The 23,320-nt window shown below is 39.8% G+C and overlaps 1 protein-coding gene across 4 annotated transcripts in view; it reads left to right on the top strand.

Annotated features, from left to right (window-relative positions):
- Positions 1-23,320, top strand: part of kcnab2a (potassium voltage-gated channel subfamily A regulatory beta subunit 2a) — a 111,863-nt gene that overhangs the window by 59,886 nt on the left and 28,657 nt on the right. The window contains exon 1 of one of the 4 annotated variants that reach the window (XM_042506514.2): positions 12,517-13,585. The exons of the other annotated variants lie outside the window; for them this stretch is intronic. Coding sequence (XP_042362448.1) covers positions 13,374-13,585 — 212 coding nt within the window. The 5' untranslated portion in view covers positions 12,517-13,373. Of the gene's footprint in view, positions 1-12,516; positions 13,586-23,320 lie in introns of those variants that run through there. 4 annotated transcript variants of the gene reach the window in all.

The raw sequence follows: 23,320 nt of genomic DNA, 5'->3' as shown, positions 1-23,320 counted from the left end.
GAATTATGCCACAAAAGAATTGCAGCTTGAATCAGCGTCAGTGCCATTGTTAGTTTCTACTGATTTACAGTTTTGCAGCTGTCTGATTCATAAGCCTTTGTATTTGGTTGTATTACACCATAGTTGTTACTTTTATGCCTCTGATTTATGTCAAGAAGCGCAGCCATGATCATCACAGAGGGCTCAGCCTTGTCACACAAGCGTTGCTGTTGCTTTTATTTGACATGTTTCAAGTTAATTCTTGAGAAATTCCTTCCACTCAATCCTATAATTATAACTGATATCTGACAACAAAAGGGCTTTGTTGCTATTCTTCAAATTTAAAAGGACTGTTTAAAGGGACTGTTCACCTCAAAATTAAAAATGCATACTTAACCTGTAGTGCTATTTATCAGTCTAGATGGTTTTGGTGTGAGTTGCAGAGTAACATTAGCTTGCTCCATAGTGTTAGGTCAGCCAGCAGTAGATGCACATTCCCCTCTGCACTGTGATATCGTTGGCAGGTGAAGTTTGGTAAAAAGAAAAAAGTTCACACATGAAACTGCTCACAGCGAGGTCTGTGGAATATCTTGCGTAACTGGGTCATGATTTCTGGAAAGAGAAGACAGACATCTCTACGGACAATATCTCCAACACGTGGTAACTTGCACCAAAGTAATCTGGACTGATAAATAGCACTACAGCTAAGAGAAAAATATGTGTTTTTGATTCTGGGGTGAACTGACCCTTTAAATAGTAAGAACATCTGTCCTATTCTTCATCACACTGCTTAACTTTAGCAGGCAGCACTGTTGAGGGACATGTTGTTTTTAAACAAACCTGACTGGGCATGCTTTTTGTATTTTTACATTGCTCTTCCCATCATGCACTTTCATACCTGTCTGTATTAACAGTGTGTTTTTTCATGTCTAAAAGTGTGAGTATGTTAGTGTCTTAGTGTGTGTGTCCTTGGAGACTGCAGGGGGATTGCTCTGTACTTTATGAATACCCAGTAGTGACAGGAAGTAAAGGGCCCTCTCCACTGTCCTCAGCCTGTCTCAGGATTTACAATTGTGCTGTTGTCGCTTTGTATCCCATAAAATGTTTTACTCAACAACATTCAGCACGTATTTCCCGAACTGTGGGTTGCCCTCTCTGAATAAAATGTGAAGTTTTGTTTGTTTCTCCTAGGGCCATGACTATTTTCTATTCTGCTCTCTTGAACTTCTTGCTGAACATCAGAATGTGTCGGAAGTCCTACTATGATTTATCTTTAATGTCTTCTTTGGTGCTTCCATAATGCATTAGGACCCTAAGCAACAGAAAACTTGATGGATGTGAGTCTTAACATGCAGTAAACTAAATGCGGTGAGGGAATACTGGGCCAAAGTGTGTCTCATTCACAGGTCTGAGGCTATCCTGGTAAAGAGGAAAGGTTTACCGAGGCTTTTAGTACATTCCTGTGATTTTTCTGCTCACTCTTGCAAATTTAATGCATGGGAAATTTTCTATTTCACGGTTGACCGATCTTTCACAAACGCAGCAAAACCAGGTCTGAGTTTTTTGATGCAGGTGTTGTTATCCTGTAGAGTATAAAACACAGATAAGAAAAAAAAACATCTTTTCAATTTGCTTTTTCTTTATTTCATATTTCTTTTCATTTCTTTGTGATGCGTTTGATAGGAAACTCTCTCCTTGCTTTTCTACACATGGCTCATGGCACTTTAGTGTCAGCCGATGGCATATCACTTTTTTTTTGCTCTGTTGATCCTTCTGATCCCTGTGTGCTTTCTAGTTTTATTGGTTTTATCATTGAGAATACAGTATATCCACTCCGGCTGAATCCACTTCTTCAAAACCACAGTTCTGACCCAATTTCTTATCGTATAAACAAACACTTTTCTCCTGTAGTTTTTCTGCCTTCTTCTTCTCTTTTTTGTTTCAGCTGATAATATGTAGCATTTGATATATTGGCTGATTTAATGTCTTAGATTGTTCTATTGTTTGTTAAGCTGTCAGGTCATAGTTAGTGTATACCATGACCTCAGGCAGGACCACCAGGCAAAGGGTTTGACCCGTCTGACCTCGTAGCATGTCTGGTGCAGGGATTTATTAACAGCAGTCTGAACACATTATAGAGCTGCCTTGTTTCTATATTTGTCGAGGTAAAGGCCATTCTGGGTGACAGAATCCATAGCTGAGAAATAAATAGAAACACCATCTGTTTCATAAGCTTGGTTTAACCCCTTTTTATTTGACTCTTCTAAAACTCTTTTCCTTCTAGATAGAGAAGGAAAAGAGTTTTAGAAGAGTTAAATCATAAAGTCATTCACTGTAATAAATCTGTTTTAGTTTTCAAAGCCGTAGATTTTCAGGGATGTCACAATACCAGCAGATTTTCATATGATGGTTCTTTCCAATTGATTGTTGCTTTCAGTCTTTTATATACAGATAAGACTTTGTTCATCCCACACTGGAGAAATTCACTCGTATCAGCAGCTAAAGACACTGAGGCAAAAGAAAAAGGAAAAAGACAAGATAAAAACAGGACAAATATACAAATATGATAAAATTAAAAATAAAATTAAATCTCTATACAACACATCTTTTGCTTGTACGGATACCTTCATATCCACAGAATACACATGTTGTGTAGTATTTTATTTAACCTGAAAATTTTGAAATTTATAAATAGTACAGTAAGTAGCTGCGATAGTCTGGCGACCTGTCCAGGGTGTACCCCGCCTTCTGCCCGATGACAGCTGGGATTGGCTCCAGCCCCCCACGACCCTTAGGAGGACAAGCGGTTACAGAAAATGACTGACTGACTGACAGTCCCAGGCAAAAATATCAGCCCACTGTTTCATTCCACACCATGATTTTGATGTGATAAATTCTGTCAAAGACACATTAACACAAAGTTCATGTTGATTGGCAGCCAAATCATTTTTGGCCCTAAGAAGAACAATTCAGTGATGTCTATATTATTAGAATTATTTAAATTGCACGGACCATTATCAGCATTGAGTACCTCCTAAATAGTGCTGTAATTCTACTTCCTGTAGATTTTTGAAAATTATGGATAATCCTATATTTCTTAAAGGCTGTGGGTTTTAGACCACGTCCCTTAAGGAGTTGTTGATCAGTTGTGTCTTAAAACACTCTTGACACAGGATGCCAAGAGCTGTGAGAGCAAGCAGCCATGTCTTTTCCCAGAAATATGTGCAGTAGAGAACATTTCTGCCTAGCAACGCTCCTCTGTGTGAACCTTAGGTATGACAAATGCACAGAGGCAGGAAGGAGGATCCTCCGTTGAACAGGACAGATTATTCTGCTTCCTCCGCTCACTCTCTTAAGATTAGTGAGCGTGCTCCCTCGATCTGTGTAACTCAGCCCTGTTTGGTTCAGACACACCTTGTTGCACAAGCCGTGATGCTAAAATCTCGACATGGCTCTGAGATCACTGCTGTTTTGTAAAGGTCAACATATTTACTTAAACCCACAATGTGCATTTAGTCCACTGCATACTGAATCATAAACACGATTTCTTCAAGTAGATATTTATCTGGCAATAGTAGCCTATTATAAACATTACAAATGTGTTGTTTATAGCCACCACGTTCCCCATATTTAAAATAACATGTAATCTCTGAGAGTAGCTCAAGCCAAAAGGCACAGTGAAGACTATATTACATAATAACAGGGGTTCCCTATGTGCTATTTCTGATTGTCTCAGCTCTCCAGCTCTGTTAGATGTGTCAGCGGGGACAGCTGAAACGACAACTCCTCCTGAGCCCTGCTATCTGCGGGGAATCTGTCATGTTCACTGGAGAATTAAGAATTGCAGCACTCGCTGCTCGCAGATGTGACCTTCGTCTCTCTTTACTCTTCTGTTTTCTCAGGAATTCCCAGAAAAACTGAGACAGGATTTAACCTGAGCCAAACCCCATTTTCAGCATTCTTTGTGTTTATATGACAGCTATTTAAAACCCTCAGCACCTCTACAGTTTGAGATCCTTCAGATCATCAGTAAGAAGAGCTGTTATTTTACTTACACAAGGAAAAGCACAGAAACGAAACAAAAGACTGATGCTTAGATAACCTGTTTACAACAATATTCTAATACATTTTTCTGCTCCAGTTAATTACATCCCTGTAACAGTGATGAAAGAGTCAGCCATTAGAAATGTTTAGACACAGCCTCAGGATGCATTAAGCTGCTAGAAAAGCATTACCACATCTGTCGATCAACACTGTCAATCTGTCTGACCTCACATCACTTTCCATTAACTCTCTTCTTAAGTCCTTTCACCCACTCACTCACACTCACACGCACTCCTCTGCCTGGCCACTACCATCTCAGGGAGGCTATCATTTTCACCCGGTTACTCAAATCCTCACTAATGCTGTTCAATTAAACCCTCAGTGAGTGGAGCTCAAACCTCTATTGGACAGCTGGCAAACAGTTACACATGACACAACTGTGGTTATCCTTTACAGCCGGGTGTGTACACACTGCACTATACAAAAGCGCCGCCTGGCCCGCCATAGACAACATTGTCCTGGCTGAGTGAGATGTTTATTCAGCTTGAAGGATTCTTTGCTTTAAAGGGATAGTGCAGATTTGTTGAAGTGGCTTTGTATGGGGTACATATCCATAGTCAGTGTATTACATATAGTAGATGTCACTATATTGAGAGTATTCTCACCGCTCTATTTTTCTGTCAGACAGTCCTGTTCAGACGAGAAAGCCATTAACTGTTTCAGTCTCCCATCTATGCTCAGGTCAAAACATTAATTTTAGCTCACTGAACACAGAAGCTGCTGTTCTGCTGCTGCTTTGATGATTTAGTTATTTTGTGTTATTGTCTAACCTTGGTGAATCCAAACTAACCATTTTAAATTCCAGAGTCACACAATAATAGAAAAACTAACTGATTCGATGAGAAGAGTCAGTTTGGATTGGACCAGCAGCTCCCATGTTCAGTGAGTTAAAACTATTTTTCTTAATGGATTCTGGCTTTTCCTGAATTTTCCTGTTGGAAATCACTGTCTGACATGGTAAAGCAGTGAAAGTATTGTAACTACAATGTGCACTTAAACTAATATTATTTTTTTATTTTATTTATTTATTTATTTTTACTTTTTTTTTAAAGTGACTAACGTGTGCTGCTGCCTCCGTCCACAGCAGTACATTGCTTATCTTCCATGTTGGACTATAGCCTGCCTCTCCAGAGTGGGTTGTGCCCATTACCATCTACTGCTTGTAAAACACTGTCTATGGAAAAGTTACCCATTAAACCCCACTTCAAAAAATCTGAACCATCCCTTTAAGATGTAAAACCTGTGTTTAATTGTAGATTTCGAAGGAGGATCTCTGCAGTCGTTCCTACAGAGGGCAGAAAGATAGGGCTTGTTAAACTAGCTCAGACAGATCAGGCCTAGCACCCTGCAGCAACTCTGGATGCCAGTTCATGTGCCAATCCCAGCTCGATGGAGGTACCCACACTAACCCCTGTGGGCAAATTAGTGAAAGACCACATGAGACACCCACTGCGGTGGCGGACGTCAAATTTGGGAGTCCTTTTCCCCTTTCACTAGCTAAGGCCGTTCTTTGTATTTTGTCGAGGCTTACTGTGTAGAATTGATTCAGAGAGCCAGTGACTATTTTTAGAACTAATGCTGCCGTTGTCATGAAGGATCACGGCTCACGACGGTGCCCCACAGTACCTCTGTGGTCAGGGTAGTTTCTAACGATGAGAGTACAGTGGCTGAAGCGTCTTACCCTCTTTGACACTGTGCTGCTTAGCTGCTGTATGTGGGCTGTAGACTGGGAGAGGTCAGCTGTCCGAGCGAAATCTTCCGTACAGCCAGGGAGGACTACTGGGGCTTCATTATAGTGTGGCATCATTGATCGCCAATGCTTCTCCCCAGTCGGAGCTGTGAGGATGAATAGAACAAAACCAATAATTTAAGAGAGTCCTCTGCAGCTTTCTCTTCCAGTATTGGTACAGTAATGTGATAAGGGATTTAAGATGTCAATAAGGGAGATACATTTCTACAGCTTGTTACTGCTGCTGTTTGGCTGCATCTTTGATACTCAGCTTGTGGCTCTTGGGCCCAGTCTGGCCCTTGATAGGGTGCTGGGTTGCCCAATGACCATTTTCAAATTCACATTGAAAGTATAATTATTCACACTGGGGATTTTCTTGTAGCTTGAATGTAAATAAGGTGCCAGAGTGCATAAAGCAACAAAATAAAGCTTTTTATTCAAAGGTCTAGTGTGTTGGATTTAGGGGACATACTGATGGAAATGGAATATAATATAATAAGTAAGTTTTATATTTTTATATATTTTTACATACTTTGTGCTTGTACTTATTTATACTTTCTATAATTGTCTTTGCTTGGCATCAGAGCGACTACAAGGAACCACAGTTTCATTCTGGTGGATCAGTAAATTCTTCCTGATTCAGATTTTGATAAATATTATCAATATTTCTTTATTAACTGTCCCTGAGCAAAGCAAGTTGAGTATCCCTGAGCTTCATGGCAAATTTGAATCTGATTTTTTTAAATTTTATTTTTCCCTTCTGCGTCTGCACAGTCCTTAAACAGCGCTGCTGTTGGTGAATTTTACTGTGCTGTAGTCGTGACTCGTGATCGCACACACATGTTCGGCTGTATGTCTCCAGCTTTTCTCTCCTCTTCCTCCCCCACACGTGCAGGGCCCTATCAGTGCTCAGCATTCACTCACACTGATTGAGTGTCTGAGAGGGGTTTTAGCAGCTCAGTAGATTTTTGGACAACCACAAATCAGGCACTTAATCAAAGCAAGGATTCGAAGGCCATGACTCAAGGGAGGACATTGTTATAATATGTTGAGTGGAAGGAGACAGATTTCTCTTCTTTACGCTGAGATTTGTTCTGCAGTGCTGTCTAACAGCCAGCTGCTGAGTCCAGCACTGACAAAAGCAACTGATGGGATTTGGCTCTCAGGTATTGTTCAGTTGTTTCCCTTTGCATCGATACAAAAATGACTTTTAATCGTAAAAGAACAGTCTTTCATTGGGTTTAGCAAATTCTGAGTCAGTCTACTGTGTGTGCCCTAAACACAAGTCACTAATTAGCAATTTAACACTCGGCACTCTAAGGCATTATGTAAAGATCAGAGTTTCCTATTTTTAGTTCAGCATCCTTTATAACTGATTTATCTTGTGACTAACAATAAATGGAGGTTCATTCTAACTTGCTCCAACAGACTCTGATGAATGAACACAAAGCAGCTCATAGTTCAAGGCAGTATTCGCTCCATAATAGAGTCGAGAAAGGAAATCCTGATTAAAGTGTGCATGAAAAGACTGAATGAGATAATAAATGTGTGAGCATTTGTTCAGACTGACTTTGGCTCGGGGATCACTAGCAGGCCAGGAGGCGATTCGTCCTCTGCACTGCAATGTGATGTGTCACGCAAGTGAAAACTTCAGTAATGAAATAAACGCAGAGGTAGTTCATGGAGCATGAGTGGCACGCAGATGAGAGACCTCCCCTTCAGCAATGTCATAACTGCAGTGCAGGAGAGTGTCGGTAAGTGGGCACATGTGGAACAAGGTTGCTGGTTTCTGACAAAAGATACATGTTCCACTAATCGTCTTTTCACTTGACAGCAGTAGACCTTTAAAATGTCTGTCAGGCACGCTCACCGCAACGCCTGCTGACATTTCTTAAAGGGAACCATTCACATTATTATGCAGTCATGAGGTGTCAGTCATCTTTTATAATCGCCTCCTCTGGTTATTTGGTCTTTTGGTCCCTTTTTTTGTTTTCAAGATATAGTCAAAGCGAATGAAACGCATGCTGTCAGTCTGAAGAAAGTTGGCAGATGTGGCTGTTGTGATTTATTAAATCATAGTACGTGTGACAGGCATGGTTTATTGGATTGAGCATATTTGTTGCTCACTCTGTTGGCATATTTTTGCAAGAGTTTATAGCTGCGGTGCATTCATTAACAACAAGGCGTTGGTGCATGCGCCATTTTGTAATTTCAATATTTTAGTGTTAAACTGAAGATTGCAGATGGTTTGCATCTGGTGATGACAGTCGGTGAGATGGACAAAATGCCAGAAAGGGGGAAAATGTGAAAAATAGTTGTTCTATTGATTAATTTAGTTTGATGGATCACTACTCTGTCAGATGATGCATGCTTATATTGATTAATGTACTTTGCATTGTCCAACAGTCAATAAATGTGTAGGTTTTGAGATGCAGATAAATTAAGGGTCAACAAAGGATTCATTTGGTTTAGTAATGATAAGAAATCAGGTTTCAGTAGCCATTAAAAGCCGTGGAAAGGTAGTAAAAGTCTGAACAATATACAGTAGGATGAAGGTTATTTGAAAATAAAAAGATTTTGTTATATTTTTGTTAATTTGTAATTGTTAATTTTGTTAGATTTAGTGGTATCTATCGGTGGAGACTGCAGATTGCAACCAGATGAAACTTCTGGTCCTGGTTTTAACGAGGAGCCAAATTATCAGCAGAAGTCTCTTCCTCTCCAAAACATACAGACCCAGTTATTTAACACGATAAAAACACTGCATAAAGCAGTTACAAATCAGTGATCCTTAGATGCTGTTTGACTCGTTTCAGGAGGGTTGCTTATTACGGTGGCTGATGTAAAAACGAGAATGGCCTTATCTCTGGACTACTGTAGAAACATGATGGATCAACATGGAGGACTTAGATATAAATTCCTCATTTTAAGGTAACAAAAAAATAGATCATTATCTTTAGGTGAAGAAACAGTAAAAAAAAATATACTTATTATGTCATACGTCTGCCAATATATCCCTCTAAACTCTTGACCTTTAAATATAGTTAGGTGTGCCTTAGAGTGGATGTCGAGGACATGTTACCATGCCTAGCTGGGGCTGTGGGATTTTTTTGTCCTGCTTATTATGTGGGCTTAGCGTCGATCACAAGACTGACACCGTATCTGTGCAGCCTGAGCTCCTGTCTCCGGCCTCTCCCACTTCTCTGTACCTTCCCCATGTCACGACTCCTGGGGGCCCTGGAGCAGAGCCGAGTGGTTCACGGCATCACGTTTCCACAGCACTGGCGGAGAGTGCATGGACCGTACCCTGCGGTAAAGGGACGCCATGTCAGACTGCTCTCATGCTCAACTAGCTCTGTTGAAATGAGCAGGGAGAGCGAATGGCATCAGCCCCAAATGTGTTACTCATCACCCTGACCCAAAGTGCAGGACGTAACCCTGCAGAGGTGAAAAGAGTCCATCTATCCTGCCCATATGTCGCTCCGGCTGCCGCTTTTGAGATTGATATGCAGTCACATTCAGGGTATTGCTGATTCAGAGGATTCCTTATAAACCTCTAACACACTTTGTTACTACAGGGAGGAACATTCAAAAGTAAGGCTGGGGAAAATATTGTTATTTCCAGGGATGTTCTGATACCATTTTTTTCCTTTCCTTTCCGATACCGATCCCTCAACTTGTGAATTGGCCAATATGGACTACCAATTCAATACCATTACCTTTAAAAAAAAAAAAAGTTGTATACTATAAGCCTTCTATAGAAATGACTGCTATCATTGTTATATTGCATGGCTCAGGTTAAACCCTTTGTATAACATTAACAAATACATACAGAGAATGAGCCTCACTGAACTTTCTTTTATTATCTAGTTTGACATTTTGCTGTTACCCATTTCAAAAAACAAAAATTAATTTATTATCGCAGCTCTTAGTGGTTGCTAGTGGCTGCACAGTGCAACTTGCTGTGTAGGCAACTGTTTTACGGCAGCAACGAATTGATTTCTGCCATTTTATTCAGGTGACTACTACTTAGAGTTTATCAGTAAATTATCTTGTATCGAATTGGTGCATAGGCACTTGTGAGCACCCAATTCAGCATTCCAGTATTCGAGGCATTATCTATTCTGGTATTGAAACAACTCTAGTTATAACAATATTGTGAAATGAGACTAGATATCTTCTTGAATTTTTTATGTATTGTAAGTATTGTTTTTTCTTGCATGTAATGGTCCAGTGTGCAGGATTTAGGTGGATACATTGTCAGAAATTGAAGATAAAATTTGTAACTATGCTTTCATTTGTGTATAATCACCTGAAAATAAGAATAGTGTTTTAGTTACCTTAGAATGAGCCATTTATGTCAACATACAAAGCAGGTCCTCTTCGTCCTCTTCGTCCTCTTAATGGTCTTCGTTGTTTCTATAGTTGCCCAGAATGGGCAAACCAAACATTGGTTATAGATAGGGCCATTCAAGGTTTTGAGGTTTCACGTTTTCATGTTGATCAGTTCTCCTACACAGCATGATATGGCCCAGCCATTGTTTAGTAAAAACTGAACAAAAATGATCTTTCATTTCTTAAGTTTTCAAACAACAGCAGTATCTCAGAGTGAGATTCAGATTCTTTATTAAACATAAGTAATACAACAAAATAGAATCAACCACAAATTACACATTTAAACGGTTGCCAGTTACAGTACAAAAAAGGACCCTTGAATCTAGTTTATATAAAGTGTGTGTCGTGCAGCGCTAACCTTCAGACCCAGCCGCACACACCCTCACACACACACACACACACACACACAGACCTGCGTTTGTTTTGACAGGCTGTAGGGGCTGTTCATATTAACTAAGTCAGTGTGGAGCTGCTGGAAATTTTGCTTTCAGTCGTGGTTTGTGTTGCCGTTTGTAACAGTATGAGGTCATTATGTCAAATCAAAATATTGTCTTCATCACAATATGAATTTTTCTTATCATATTACCAATGTTCTTGTGAATGATATGGCACATCCCTACACTTTATGCACAGGAGAAGTTTAAGTTGCATTCTCACCGTTAGATATCACTGAATCCTACACACTAGACCTTTGAAGGCAGCATGACAATAAAGTAATGTAGTTTTCCTAACTTAACAGTAGGGATGCACAATAATACATGCACTAGTATTGGCAGACATTGGCTTTAAAATGAAGTATCAAAATTTTTGACCATATCACAAACTGTTTTTTTTTCTATTGACAAAGTGAAGATGTACAAGACATTAACCTTATGCTGAACTATTTTTCTTATTGTGCACAATGAATGTATATTGCATACCCTGAAAAGTACTGTATTTTATGTCTCCATCTGCTGGTGGGCTATTTTGAGAACAGTATGCATAATCAATAAAATTAGGTGGAGAAAAAAATATCGGTATGGGTTATGGACCAAATAAGTTATACATGAGCATATTGGATATCAGCAAACAATCCAATTTCGTGCCTCCCTTCTTACCAGGCGCTCTAGCTATTCTATTATTTACCCTCACCCACTTAATCATTTTGTCCACATTACTGATGACCATTTATCAAAAATCTCATGGTGTAAATATTTTGTGAAAACACCAGTAGTAAACCTTACAGTATCTTTGCGATATTGAGGTATTTGGTCAAAAATATTAAGGCATTTGATTTTCTACATGTCGCAGAGCTCTATTTGAAAGGCAGTTTTGAACTTTGCTCCCCTGCTCTCTGCACACAGTGTGAAATTTAAATCACATTTCCATTGAATTAAAGCACCTTTCCCCTCAGGGTTCTATTTAAGTCCAAGAGACCAAAGGTCATCGCTCCAGGAATAGAGCTGTCAGTTAGCAACCGCCTGTCTGCTGGATTCCTGCGATGGAGGTCGCTTCTTTGACTGCTTTTACAACACACGTCTGCCCCTGATGGCATCTCTTTTAATTATCTCCCTGGCACACTCGCTGGTCCACTCAGATAAGCTTCAGTATTGTATTACTGGGAGCGTGTGTCTAATCTACTGTCTCTTCAATCTGCAGCCACTGTTGCGTTGAGTTCCAATTACTGTGGTGTTTACTTTCAACCTCCAACCATTATCATATTTTTACTACTCTGCTTCTCTAAGAAAGCTTTTATTGTTCATCAGATCAGTATAGCCACATGATATTCAGTTGTATTCTGGCACTATATCCTGCAACCTTAATTATTTCTTAGCTCAATTGAGGAATATTCAAGATTAAGTAATTTATTTTAATCACTCACAAGGAATAAAGCAGTGTAGACAAAAACACTGTGACAGCCCTGCCTTTGACATATATTGTCACAGATAAAGTTACATAATGAATATTTCATGGGCAGTTGAACAGACCCACGTGAGAGCCCCCCCATTCTGAGGCCATCGGCTAATGCAAAGTCCTGACCAGTGAGTGTTCAGCTTCTCTCTTTTTCATCTAACAGAATAAACTACATTAAAGCGCACTGCAGGGCAACAGACGGACAAAGCTGAGCACAAAAATGCACTCCCCTTTTCTTAAGAGTGCTGCTCTAAACACAACAGATTTCAATGCCTTGTTCTCTCACGCTGCTTTGGCTCTCTGAATATTCCTCCTCATAGCTTCTCCTCACATCCCTCCCACCACATTCCCTCCCTCCCTCTCTCTCTCCCTCTCTCTCTCCTCCCATCTCTTGCCTGTGTGGACTGTGCAGCTTTATGCTCAGCACAAGGCATACAGATGTAAGTTTAATCCAGGCAACGGCCAGAGCAGACAAGTGAATATGAGGTTGCCCTTTTGCTAACACGCAGCAGTATTCAGAATATTCAGCAGCCAGCGCAACTGTCAAGGCGGACTCAGGAGGGGAGATGAAAACCCCCTGGAACTGTGTGTTCGTGTTTTATTCTCGCCATCCTTTTGTGTGGATCTATGCGTTTCCACTCTTTAAGCTTGGCAGCAAGAGGTGTTATCTCTAGCACTGAGCTCAGCTTTAAAAGGAAATTGCAAGACTAAATCTGCCTTTCAGCTTCTGATGAGCCTCTGATTGATAGATAAATAGAGAGGGGGACACCCAGATGAATCAAGGAAAAACTTGCAGAGGTGGAATTTACACAATCTCTGCTTTTTTTTGGACTCTGGAAGATTTTTTTTTTTAAGGCTTTGTACTGGACCTGCGTTTTGTGTATGCAAAGTCTACAGTGATTGCACATTTGTTTCTGACGCCAGCTGCGGCAGAGATGCTGTGATGTTGCGCTTGTATTTGGACTTCCTTTGAGAGGAAATTTTTTTACTTGATCAGTGATCCTTTATTGTTTGAATACATCCTGATCTGCCCTCCCACCTTACTGCCCCGCTTTTTTTTTTTTCTACCCAACATTGTGTGCTACTTCAGCGACGGGGCAGTGATTTGAGGTGATTTTGAGGCTTGACTTGGAGCCTCCTTTAGATTGGACTGTCTCACGCTCTTCAGAGGATCCTCTGACTTTGCATCTCCTGCAAGTTTGTCTTACCTGATTTAACAAGAGGAGAGTTTAATTAGAGTATCTGCAGTTGGTAGGGACTGTCAAACACCAGGATGCAGGTTTCATTAGTGTGCACGGATCACCGTGGGGGGGTGAGCCGCACCACGGAGGACCGGCTTAACCGACAGAATGCCAACAGCCCCAACACAGGCACCCGCAGCAAGTTCAGGGCAGTGGCGATGGTGGCTCGCAGTCTCGGACAACTCTCTGTTCAGAGCGTGCCTTCCTCCAGCGAGCAAAGCATGAAGACTGGGATGAAGTATAGGTAGGGCATGTCTGAACTGTTAACCGATCACTTCACATTTTGGCCCCAAAACTTTCAGACTTATAAAATATTTGAATTGATCTTAAACTGTAGGATTTCTATCCCCTTGCTAAAGTTGATTTTAAATGATGACCATCACATTTTTTATGACTTGGGCTGTAATACATCACAGACAGGACTGTCCATTTGTCCAATTTTCTATTGTACGCCAGTTTTTCTTCCTTACCTTTTCCTGTCAGAACTGCCGGACCCCACCTGTTTAAAATTGATGACCATTATTATAACAGTAAATAATGAATTAACCTCCCTAAACTCCCCTCAAAAACAGCAAGATCCCAGGAGGAAAAAAATGCAATTAGTGCTTTCATTTGGTCTTTATATTTAAATGGTAAAACTAAAAAAAAGAAAATATTTTTAATTGGTCATTGATGTCTAATCTGTTCTGTGCAGGAGTAACAAACAAGCATCACAAATAAAGTACAGTAAGCTGCATTTGTTCAGCTTTAAAGGGGAAACTAATCAGTATTTTTCCAGATTAGTCTCTTAAGTGCAAGAACACTATAATTATTAAACACCATTTATGTGTTTGTTTATAATATTTACATATTTGGGTTGGTTTATATATATCATCACTGCAGATGATGTTTTCCAGGAATATTCAAATCAGATATACTTCCAATCATTACATTAAAAGCTTCATAAAGTCAGTTATCACTGTTGGAATAAGACCAGCTGTCACATTAAAAAGTGTCCCTGACATGCTGTGAAAACTTTGCATAATTATGTCTTTTGTCTACAACAGTGTATGTTGTCATGATGCTGCATTGAATATTTACTGCACCCCTTCATTCAGTTGATTACCGATGACTGCCATCTACACTACTGTTTCGCCTCTGTGTGTCTAGAAACCTCATGGGACATAAAAACTAGTGACTTTTATCTTCAAGTCTCAACATTTAACACTTAGGCAAAGGTTGACATGGAGAAAAGACTTTCTAACAAAATGCAAAATTCTTCTATTTGTGTGCTGATTTTATCTTTTAAAGAAGGAGTAAATCTGTGGGATATCTTTAAATGCATATTGAATCACTGAGAGGAGGAAAGTGAGCAGCAAATTAAGCAATAGCTGAAGACACACAATCTGTAGGCAGCATTGGTGAGAAAATGAGTTCACATTACTTTTCAGCGTGGTAAGGTGCAGTACATTAAGATCTGCAGCAAGCTGTCCATTAATGCAATGCATTCCTCTGGAGTCATTTTGCAATAATGACCTTTTCGCTGTATATTTTCACACCTGGCACTCAACTGCACACCAAAGACCATTGTTGAACTATGGATTTAAAATGACTAACCCTCCATAAAAACTGCATCCTTGATTCTAGCACTGCTGCATCCAATGCAATATACATAATTACACTAAACTTTCATCCAGACATTTTATTTTTAACTAGCAACTTAATTTTGTGATTTGTAAAAATTGAATGATATCGTAACAGTCTTGTTTCTAGCCTTGGTTTGAGAGGCAAAGTGTTACCGAGGCGTACTGTCTTTTTGCTAAAAGGTGTCGCTAGTTCTTGTGATGGAAAATTAATATAACTGAACACATTTCTCAACAGGAGAGTGTTGTGCAAAAGGTCTCCATCAAATGCTTGTGAGCTGTTTTCTTCTTTTTATCATTTTATTGAATATATACATATTTTACTAAACAAAACCTTTTGTTTGTATTCTTACACTAAGTAACAAATGATTAAGTCTTACTTTGTCCACAACTCAAAGATATCCAGTTGGCTGTCATAGATCACTAAAGAAACTGATTAATCGATTATCACATAAGTTGGCAATTAATTTGATAGTTGACAGCTAACCCATTTATCAGTGCAGCTCTAATGGTAAATGGCTTAATTTCTTGTGGAACTGTTAGTATTAAAATCAACAGTTATCTTTTTCAAATAATGTTTTTAAGCCCTAAAACCCACAGAAGAAACAATAGCTCAGTGATGTGTCTTTAAAGGAGACTGCTTTGTAGTAGGTTGACTGAGAAATTAAGATTGTGGTGTTGATTTGAGGAAACACGTTACCCATCCTCAGCGCTGTTATCTGGAGGAACACCACAATCCTTTGCATCTTATTTGCCAGCGGCAGCCTCGCCATGTTGGCGCTCTGTCATTATTGAGGCTAATGATATTGAATGAGTAAAATCATTTTCAGCTCGGGGGGCCAGCGGCTGTTTGTGTTCTCCGCTTCCGCAGTGTCGTCCAAGGCACATAACGGGCTCTGTGTTTGTGAACCAGACTTGCATCTGATGCATACCGAAGGTAATGCAGGCCTAAATGCAGCGTTAGGCTCAGAAATGCAAGCACTGAGGCTACGACATAATGTTTTGGGGTTTTGAAGAGATGGGAATGAAAAGGAAGGGAGGCGAGAGTGAAAGGGAAGAAAGGGAGGTTAATGCTGGTGTAGGCACTATGCCCAAGAGGAAGTACAGTAGGCTGGAGTGATCTGTGCTCATGTCACTGTGTATCTTTCAGACATGCCTCTTTGAGTTTAAGCTTGCAAGGCCTCTTAGCGTGGCCGTGCATTTATCTTTTCATCCTTGAGCACAAGGGGTTTTTTTCTCTGTTAAAGTCAGTTTTCCATTTTGCCTTTTTTGACAGTTGACGAAGGTTAGCAGTTTTATAACTGTTCCCCAAATGAATACAGTTAAAGCTTATCCAACCGCCAAAACTTTCCAAGATTATCCACACTGCAGAATACAGCCGTGTGAAATTCAGATCAGCCTCATTTGCATACAGTCCTCTGTTTCCTTGAGTGGCAGCCTTGAGCTTGACTCAAGTCTTTCAGTCCATGGACGCAGGTTACGTTGGAATTGACCTCCCCCACAAGGCCGAGGGAACCATCAAAGTGAACATCTTTTCAGGGTATACGGAGGGATTGCAGCAGCTTTAGCGGGCTGCCTCGCCACAGACTTGAGCCGTTCTGTAATGTGACACCGGGCCTGCACGACACGACTGGTTAAAATCACAGAGCTTGACTGTGAGAACCCGCACCTCTTCCAAGGAATGATTAAATGGCTTCAGTCAGGACTGAATTAATGATGCACACAAAATGGCTTATGATTATGTAAAGTAGTCCCGCTTAGGGAATGGAAGAATATCTGGGAGATTGGGAAGGCAGTGCAGGTGGGGAGTCAATCCCATAAAGCCCCTGCTTTTCACAGTCTGGTTATCAGCGCTTCTCTCAAGCAACCAAACCAAGGAAGGGTCTTGAGGGAATGAGTCACCTTTACAAGAGCCACTTTTATTTGCTTAGGCTTAGCAAATAAACTGCTGCAAAGCAATGCTGAGGCAAATAAGTTGGAATACGTATCACTTTTTGGTTGGACTGCGATTTCGTGTTTGTGCAGACTAAAGCTCATAATAAACTGCATTTGTGCTTTTTTTTTTTTGTCAACGCATGGTATTGTTCTTTGTCCACAACAGTTCTGCTCTTTTGCACTCAGTATCGTTTACTGCAGTGTCCATGTAAATCAGAGCTGACTCACCTCCTCTCCTGGTGTAAATCTACAAGCAACTCTCCTTAGCCCAGACTGTCAGTAGGATTCCTCGCATCTCTGGAGGTCCACTTTTGGTTGTAAAGTTGACAGTGAGTCACAGCCACAGTAAATAGCTACTGGCAGTGTTGTGTAAGCGGATGGCATTTAAATCCCACCACTGTGTTGTGTGAAGCTGCGATGTATCATTGTAAATCACAGTGATAAGATGCTGCTTAAAAAAAGCCTGTCTCACCACGTCTGTTTTTATTTAATGTACCTTGAAGTGACTTGAAGTAACAGATGTCATAAATTATGAAAACAGAAATAAAAAGCAAATGTCTGAGATTTACAACATGTACACATCTGTTATCAGTGCACATGTTTAAAGGTTCGGTGTGTAAGATTCAGGGGATTTTTGTGAGGATTGCAGAGCGCAACCAGCTGAAACCTCTCAGTTAGAATTCTTTCAGTGATCATTGCTCAGGAGGTTTTTACCAGGAGCTGAATTTTCCCCAGAGATCTCTTCCTCTCTATGACAAATGGAAAAACACTGAATAAAGCAGTTTAACGTTACAAATCATTGTTTCTTCTACACCAGTGGTAGGAAACCTGCAGCTCTGGAGGCGCGTGTGGCTATTGAGCCTCTCTCCAGTGGCTCCATGTGGCTTAAAATAATAATTTAAATACCAGTTCCTGATTTTGAGTCTCTTTAGCTAAGCTAGCCATGGATTCCAACTCCAAAAGAGGACAGATTATGAATATATGAATGATATGAATGAATGCTTCTTAAGACCCATTAATAATGTTAACTGGCTTAATATGTTTGCACCTCCAGACATTTTTTTTGTTTTGGCTTTTTTGATAGTGTAGGTTGCAGACCCCTGTCCTTTACTGTATGGCATATCACTGACGGTGGGCTCGCCCAGCACCTGCTAATGGGTGCTCCCCTTTTTTCTGTAATAAATTAAGATCCAGTTGTTCAGGAGGTTTTTACCAGTAGCCGAAATACCCATAGAGGTCTCTTTCTCTTCAAAACAAACAGGCCTAGTGATTAAACCAGTAAAAACAACTGAATGCAGCGGTTTTACACTAAAAAAAATCTGTGTTTTTCTGACACTTTTGTTGCTCAGAGGCTTCTCACTACAGTGGCCAACAAAAATACAGGAATGGCCTTATCTAGCTCCAGTGTTTGTTTTGTCCATTCTGAGCGACTGTAGAAACATGACGGTGTGACATGGTTATCTCCATAGAAGAGTACCCAATGCAGCTTAAACGGCTCATTCTAAGGTAACAAGAATGCAGCAATTCCTATTTTCAGGTGATTATTCATCAAAAGAAACACTTCTTTTATTACATTGCATTTCTGCCAATATATCCTATAATCCTATACACCAAACCTTTAATGTTTCCTTATTGTATTATTAGCTGTAATTGCAGAGGGAAAATTGAACTGGTGGTGCGTGACTGTGGACATATTTTTGTCCCTCTCCGAGAATTTTTAAGAAAGAAGAAGCTGACCATCATTTTTCCCAATATTTTGTTACACAAATGCAAAAGCATGCATCTCTCAGGCTCCGGGTGACAAAAGCTGTGGGTGTGAGATTTGGGCCGTTGTGAGTGTGGGTGCATGCTGGGACGTTTTCCTGCATTTCAGAGGGCTCTTCATCAGGGAGCCAGCTTTCCACAGCCTGCACTCCCCCTTGAAATATGAATCATAAATAGACAGTGGTAGTTGAACAGAACACGCATACAGGAGTACACTTTGGCCACTGTGATGTAAATACTAAGACTCATCCACAGCGCAGATTTCAGGCTCACAGTAGCTACTTAGGTACCATCTTAAATAAGCGCAGAACATTCGCCATCTGTTTGCTCAGGGCATGTGGAGAAAAATTGCCAAACGGTGGGATGGTTCATTTATTGTATGTAGGCTTATGTAGGCTTGTGTTTTACTGTGTGCACTGAGGTTTTGTCTGTGTTGGTGTATAAGACAGCGGGCAAGTTGGGAGGTTGTTGTGGAATATTTTGCCTATATGCCTATAAGTGAGTCTGCATGTGAGAGACACACTTGTGTTATGTTGAAGGAGAAAATGAAGACAGCTGTTCTTTCTTTGCCTCACTGATAGAGTTTAATTAGAGTGTGTGTGTGTGTGTGTGTGTGTGTGTGTGTGTGTGTGTGTGTGTGTGTGTGTGAGTGTGTGTGTGTGTGTGTGTGTGTGTTTCTTAGCACCACTCATTTCTCTCTGCATGTTATTTTCTTATATGTTCTAGAAATAGCCCAGATTTATTAATTCTGTTGTGCACTGCCAAGAAGAAGCAAATCTATTCAGTTTATACTTACTGTTTCATCGTGTACTTGTGCAGGAATGTAATTTGACTTAATAATGATAAAGTCCAAAGTTCACTTCACCATTATGCGTTCAAATGTTCTCTGTGAGGTTATTGTATTTATAAAGCTGCCACACTAGACTGTTATCCTGCCTGCAGTAGGAAGAGGGGCTCAGATTTGCAAATGAGTACTGAATCAACAGACTTGTTTTGACAATGAAATTTGTGTTTAGCTTCTCTTTCTGCATGAGAAGCATTTGAACTGCATGTTATGTAACGTCTGATTGAGGAAATAATGTAGCACAAATAGAAGAGAGACTGCACTGTGGCAGGAGGCTTGAGCTTTAGCTGACTTCAGAAAGTAATAGAGCGCAGGCCAGCAGGGGAAAATCCCATCTACCCTGCGGCGTCATGCTAAGTCATGTGTATTATGAATATTTAACCTCAACATTTTTTTAATTAGGCAGATGGCACCAGTTTGTTCTAAATTGATACAGTGGCCCACGCAATCTCCTTTTTATCAGCAAGATGGTCTCTTACAAGCTAGTTAGAACAGTTTGGGTCATTTATGTAATTAGCTGGCTGATGATCAAGGATGCTACAAACTATTATTTCAATGATGAAACTATTTGGTCTATAAAATGCCAGAAAAAAAAGTGAAACATTTCCATCAGTTTCCCCAAAGCCCAGGGTGATGTCTTCATTTGTCTTGTTTTGTCTCACCAACAGTCTAAAACACAAAGATATTCAGTTTACTATTATATAATAAGAAGAAACTGGAAAATATTCAAATTTAAGAAGCTGGAATCAGAGAATTAGGAGAAAACTGTCTTCAAACAATGAATCAGTTTATTGATTCATCAATGGTTTCCCACTTTCAATAAGGCTGCAACTAATGATTATTTTCACTGGCACTCATTCTGTTGATTATATTCTCGATTATTCAATGAATTGTTTGGTCGATAAAATGTCAGAAAATTGTGAAAAAACAGTGACTCCCAAAGCCCAGGATGATCCTAAAATATATTGTTTTGTCCACATTCCAAAGATATTCAATTTATGGCCAAAGAGGAGAGAAGAAACTAGAAAATATTCACATTTAAAAAGCTGGAATCATAGTATTTTGACTTGTTTATATGTTTTAAATGACTTAAACTGAGTGATCAATTGTGAAATTAGTTGGCGTTCAGAATGTGTCTGTTAGGAACAGGTCGATTGCCTGGTCTCCAGTATTGCTGCTTGCAGCTTTCTCAAGAACAGCTCATCCAATCCTGGGGTCCTTAGTATTACACTTAGTTGTGTGGAGTAAATGTGCCATTTGTTAACAGCTAACTATTTGGGACCAGATTTTTTCCAGGAACAAAATGTTCATTTCCAAAGTTACACTGCTGATGCTTGAAGTTTGAGTTTGCTGCAATGTTGCATCTGCAGTCTGGTTTTCTTTATCTACTCTTGAATTTAGGGACAATGGAGAGCAAGCTCTTTCCAGCATGCCATTCAGCGGTGTAACAGTAAATACACCTCACAGCGTGTACATACTAATAGACCAATAAATATATCCTGCAGATCTCAAGAGTTTACACTCCACACTACACTTTCTTGGGTCCTCAGCAAAAGACCTGCAAAATGTGAAGGTTGATCAGATGAACAGTTATTGTAAAAAAAAGGAAGGACAGACATACAGAGACGGAGACTCCCTCCGTTTTAGGTAGATTTACTCAATGTTTCCATCAAACCTAGGATTGTATAAAACATCTAATCTGTTGGCATTGTCTGAGAATACTCTCTATGTGTATCCTTTGGCTACGATAGTCGATTTAAAAGCATGTCAGGATGTTAGAGCACAGCTCAGTGTGACATTAAAGATACAGTATAAGAATCATTGCTAAGACTTGGAATCCCCTCCAGGTCCTAATAAGTTTCTCCCTCGTTTCTCTCCAGCGTATAGCGGAAGATTTTCCGTCCCTGTGGGCACTGGCAGATTTATCAACAGACAAGAGCCTCTGAAAATGCCTGAGTTAGAAGAAAAACAAATTTAGCCTCAGGAAAACCCTCTGAGCTGACAATCTGTTTATGCCCAAGTAAAAATACAAAAATCTACCATTTACAACTGTCTTAAAGTGCTTCATTGCCAGTGGCTCTATGTTTCTGGCTGCTGTATGTATGAAGTCAGTTGCATTCTCACAGATGAAATCACATTTGACATGCTCTCCGGCTGCTGTCAAATACGGCGCTGCAAGCAAATACCAGTTATACTGTGTATAACTGAGCGTGTGTTCATTTAATGGCTTCCATGAGAGATAACAGGTCATGGAGTCACATCACAAGAGCAGAAATGACCAGAAGGTTCCTCACAAAAAGTTAACATGCTCAAAACAAGAAACAAGCCCTGAAACTACTATAACTGTGGAAAAAAATCCTGGAAAAAATCATGTGGCATTTTAGACAGGTTACAGACAACTGCACACTGGTTGCAAGGCAGTGGGAAAATTGTACTAACCAACCTGATATTGTTGCAACAGTCCTGGTTCAATATGGTGCTTCTATTTGGTAAAAAAAACTTCCATTTATGCCTGTGAATCCATACTTCAGTTTTGACAGTATTGTACCAGCTAAACCTGACCACACTCAAAGAAAATAATGGCTTCAGGGATCCCATGGTCATGAAAAACATGGAAGTCATGGAAATTCACAATCATATTTTCCAAGTCAAGGAATTTGTAAAAATGATTTAAAATTTTGGAAAAGTCATGGAATTTTTTGTGTGTAATGAAATTGTTATAGTAATTTACCGCAGATAGCTGTCCACAGAATACAAGATAATGGCAAATTTCATGTCTCTAGCTATTGCTGCTGTAATGTAACTCTAATGATTGTCCATGTCTGACAGTGTTTTGTTAACCATCACACACATCTTCATCACACACACCTGTGTTCTGTCTCTCCCTTCATGTATGCCAGTGATTTCAAATACTGTTTGATAGAGTTTTAATCAGATATGTTTGGAAAACGCTGGGCAAGTGAGGAAAGAAAAAAATATTTATTATTGGTCATTGAAAAGTCATTTGAAAAGTTCTGAAATTCTACCCATTAAAATGTGTGGGAACCCTGTGGCTGACACCCAAAAGGGCATTTCCCAGTAGCAAAAATATTAGGTAATAATTAATTTTTTTGAAGATTGTTTAGAGATCTGCATAACTTTGGTTCTGCATAATCAAATATGTTATAAAACAAAAGATGATACATTACAAGTTGTGCCAATGGTATGAAATGATGTATGTTTTCAGTCTTCCTCGTGGGCGTCCCTTCCACATTCTGCCACCTCGTTTTGAAGTGTTGTGAATCTTTGATAGATAACAAAAAAAAAAAAAAACGTTCTAGTGCACATTTAATGTTGCTTCTCATTTTGCCACGTTTTTATCTGCTGGCTTTAATATCTGATCTAAGCTCACAACTACACAATCACATCAGTTGTTGTCAGATCTCAGACGGAGACATGTCTCAGACAAAGTAATTTTCTCCCTGTTTATCAGTCTGAAAAATGCCATTTTATTGTCACAGTGTTCTGAGGATATGGGGCTTGTGAAAAATGGGTCCAGTATTTACTTTAGTGACTGTGGGGGGAAAGTATTGTAGCTTATCTGTGCTCATATTTACCTCTCCCATGAAAGTGTATAGAATCAGGACCGTCGGGATGAAACCCAGACGACACAGCTACAGGACGTGACTCCTAATCGAGCTGGCTTCTATATTAATGGTCTCTGGCATAATATACAAACTAAAACTATTTTTGAAGCTATAGTTTCATCCAGATCTTTTTTGTTTATTTGTGCAAACATACTTTAAGTGAATGTTTTAAAGTCCCACTTTTGGTC

The sequence above is a fragment of the Plectropomus leopardus genome, chromosome 2, assembly GCF_026936395.1.
Source record: "Plectropomus leopardus strain MGB_pleo_1.0 chromosome 2, ASM2693639v1, whole genome shotgun sequence".
Lineage (NCBI taxonomy): Eukaryota > Metazoa > Chordata > Actinopteri > Perciformes > Serranidae > Plectropomus > Plectropomus leopardus.
The sequence above is the reverse complement of the archived record's forward strand: the minus strand, read 5'-3'. Positions and strand labels throughout refer to the sequence as shown.